Raw genomic sequence first — 2,994 nt, forward strand, 5'->3', positions numbered from 1 at the left:
CCGCCCCGCCCCACGCCCGCCTCTCCCCACCCCCGCGTCCACCTCCCTCCCCGCCTCCGCCCTGGTTGATGCGAGCCATAGGATGCCCGTGATTTTGAGGTTGTGGTTGGCTACAGAAGGCTGATGCTAAGAGCATTTATTTGGTTGGCTTTTGCGTTGAACAAACTAAAAGCAAACGGCTTAGTGATGAACTTTGCGCCTCTTCTGCAGCGGAGAGAGCCGGACGGGTGCCAGAAGCGCTGCGTGAGGCAGTGGGTGTCCGGGCTGTTGAAGGATTTTCTCAGTTACTCTCAAGTGGTGACAAATGGACTGAAATTTCCATCTTTTATCCTAGAAAATAATAGGCTCACCCGCTCTTCACAGAGGAATTCATTAAAAGGCGCCCTGGTCTTACCTTTACACGGATTCTGCCTTCCCTGTCTTTGCGGCAGGGTGGGCCCCTGTCGTGCTCCCTGCAGGGCCGGTGTGTCAGTCCCTGTGAAGACATGGGTTCCCTGTGCTCCATTAAAATGTCAGCCAGCATCAGCAGGCTGTCGGAGGCTGCAAAAGGGCCCTGTGATCACGGCTTGTCTACAGGTAGTGCTTTAGCCCGAATAAACTCCCTGCTTTTCATGTAGGGTCAAAATGCATTCAGATGGCTGACATTTAAAGGCTGCAGGAAACTTCATACGAATGGAGTGCCTCAGAAATCAAGAGCCGGGGGCTCGGAAAGGCCGGGCTACTTAGCTGATAGCTGCTTCCAGGAAAAAGTTGCTTCACATTAGGGAGCTGAGGTGAAATCCAGGCCATCAAACTCAATGGGAGGGTTGTACATAACAGGAGGGTTTCACCCTGACCCTCACTTTTGTGGCTCCAGCTAGTTGGGTTTTTGGTGCTGTGCTTGTCACTGTGGTGTCTGAATGCTTTTCAACAGGCACTACGAGTGCTGCGTTCTTCCAAGAGCCATGTCATTTATTTATGTATGTTAATAGGGGTTCAGAGGCCTGATGTTAAGCATCAAAGCTCTGGTCCCATTTTGCAGTGGGTTTTAGCTCCCTGCCGCGTACAGGAGGCCTCCTGCTTCTTGCACCCTGGGGGCCTTCAGCATCCAATTTAACTGTAACTTTATCTTGTTTCTCAAAACAGTTTTTCTGAGCACCTTGAAAATTGCATGCATTTTTGCTGTGGCTTCTAAACAGTACCAGCCATAATCCTGCATTATATATTACTCCCACTTTCTCATGTTTCTATTCTGCGTATGTTGGTGCAATTACAGAGGCCAGTGTCTCATCAATGTAAGTTAGTATTTCAAGCTTGCTTTTTTTTTTTTTAAATAATCCCAGTTCAAACAAGGACAAAAGCAGACATGGGTGCAGACACTGGACAAACGTTTTATTTGGAAAAGGTTCAGGGAAGTCTCCTGGAGCAATTAAAAAGCCAACTCAGGTCTCAGGCATGGAGCATGACACTTGCATGGATGATGCTTGCTGTATGTTCTCAGGCACTGCCCCTTGCCCAGCTCCTTCCTCACTCTGTGACCTCTCAGCAGGGTGTCCATGGTGCTCTGCATCTGCTCCCCAGCTAGCACCACCCACAGCCAGTGGACCATGGCAATAAGATCCCTTGTCCCCTCCTAACCTTTTCTACAACCTGTCTGTTTAGATACTGACAGCATTATCCATCCATCTACTTCAAAAGGCTGATCTTACTGCCCTGTGCCTCTTCACAATATTGTTTCTATTGCTAATTTTACGGGAAATGCATGGATCTCTATGGAAAGTACTAAAAACATGATGTAAAGTCAATACCCTACCATAGGCATCTCACACCTCACAGACCCTAGGCTTTGTGTTCATCAGAGTAGGGATTCTCTGCTTCTTGAGTCTTCTTTTTCTTTTGCTTATATTTCTATAAACTCCTTCTTGCTCATTCTCCCTGACTGCCAGTTTACATGTTGCGCAAGTTCCACTGGTGTCTTCTTGTGAGTGGTACAGTGTGAGGGAGGGAGAATCCAGTATTTTATTTTATGCTTGGCCTGATAAGGTTTGCCTACAAAAATATAGAGGCAACCATGAATTACTGTGCCACTAGTGCATTCTAATCACACTATTTGATGTGATTTGCTAAAATTTTTGTGCACTTGCATTATTTAAGCTGCTTTTGTAGGACACTATTTTCAGTTGATTGGCAGATTCTTGTTCTGGGTTTATATTTGAACAAAATCACTTCCTCCTCTCCTTGGCCTGGTTTCCAAGCCATTGGTTTAACCAAGCTTTATTGTCATCTTTCTGCTGCCTTGGATGTCATCACACTTTGCAGAATGAAAAGGATACCAAATTGATATGAAGCAGAGAGAGAGAGGCAAAAGATAGGCAGGGGAAAAAAATTTTTCAAACTGACATGACAGGTCCAGTATGCTCAAACTAGACCAATGAGAAGAGATCTCTTCTACTGGAAGCAAATATGAAGAAAAACCTTAAACCAAACCAACCCCCCCAAAAAAGAAAAAAGCCCAAAGCTACTGCGAGAGAAGTGAGGAATTTGACAAAAAAGAGCGAGCAAAATCTACAGAAAAAAGACAGAAATGAATCTGTAGATTTTATAAAATCAATAATGTAAGTTGGTTTTAAGGCCAGAAAGGACCATGTTACTCTTCTGCACTGACCTCTGATTACATTGGCAAACTTTTACGCCAAGCCTATGATGTATACCTGTTGCTTAATTTATTATTAAAGATGCTTGGGTGCTACAGCAATAGGAACTGACTAAAATCGTGTGAAGAACAGACCAGAAAATGTTGAGACTGAGCTACAACTTACCTTTAATTACATCAATTCTTGATCTCAAAGGTATAAGAACCAAGCATAATTGCCCCCCCCCTTTTTTTTTAACTATGTGTCTAGACAGAATCTTCAGCACTTTTCCTCCCTCTAAACCTGCCTTCTAAGACCTGAGGTTTCTAAATTGACACTTTTAAAATAATTTACTTCTGTAAAACCAGTAACTGGTGGGAGA

At 44.5% G+C, this 2,994-nt stretch overlaps 1 protein-coding gene across 1 annotated transcript in view; it reads right to left on the reverse strand.

Annotated features, from left to right (window-relative positions):
- Positions 1–487, reverse strand: part of LOC104135078 (aldo-keto reductase family 1 member B1) — a 10,120-nt gene extending 9,633 nt beyond the window's left edge. Inside the window, exon 1 of the mRNA XM_035888500.1 lies at positions 395–487. Within this exon, the coding sequence (XP_035744393.1) occupies positions 395–487 (93 nt within the window). The remainder of the gene's footprint in view (positions 1–394) is intronic.
- Positions 488–2,994: the final 2,507 nt, after the last annotated feature.

Source organism: Egretta garzetta, unplaced genomic scaffold (genome assembly GCF_000687185.1).
Source record: "Egretta garzetta isolate BGI_Z169 unplaced genomic scaffold, ASM68718v1 scaffold81, whole genome shotgun sequence".
Taxonomy (NCBI): Eukaryota; Metazoa; Chordata; class Aves; order Pelecaniformes; family Ardeidae; genus Egretta; species Egretta garzetta.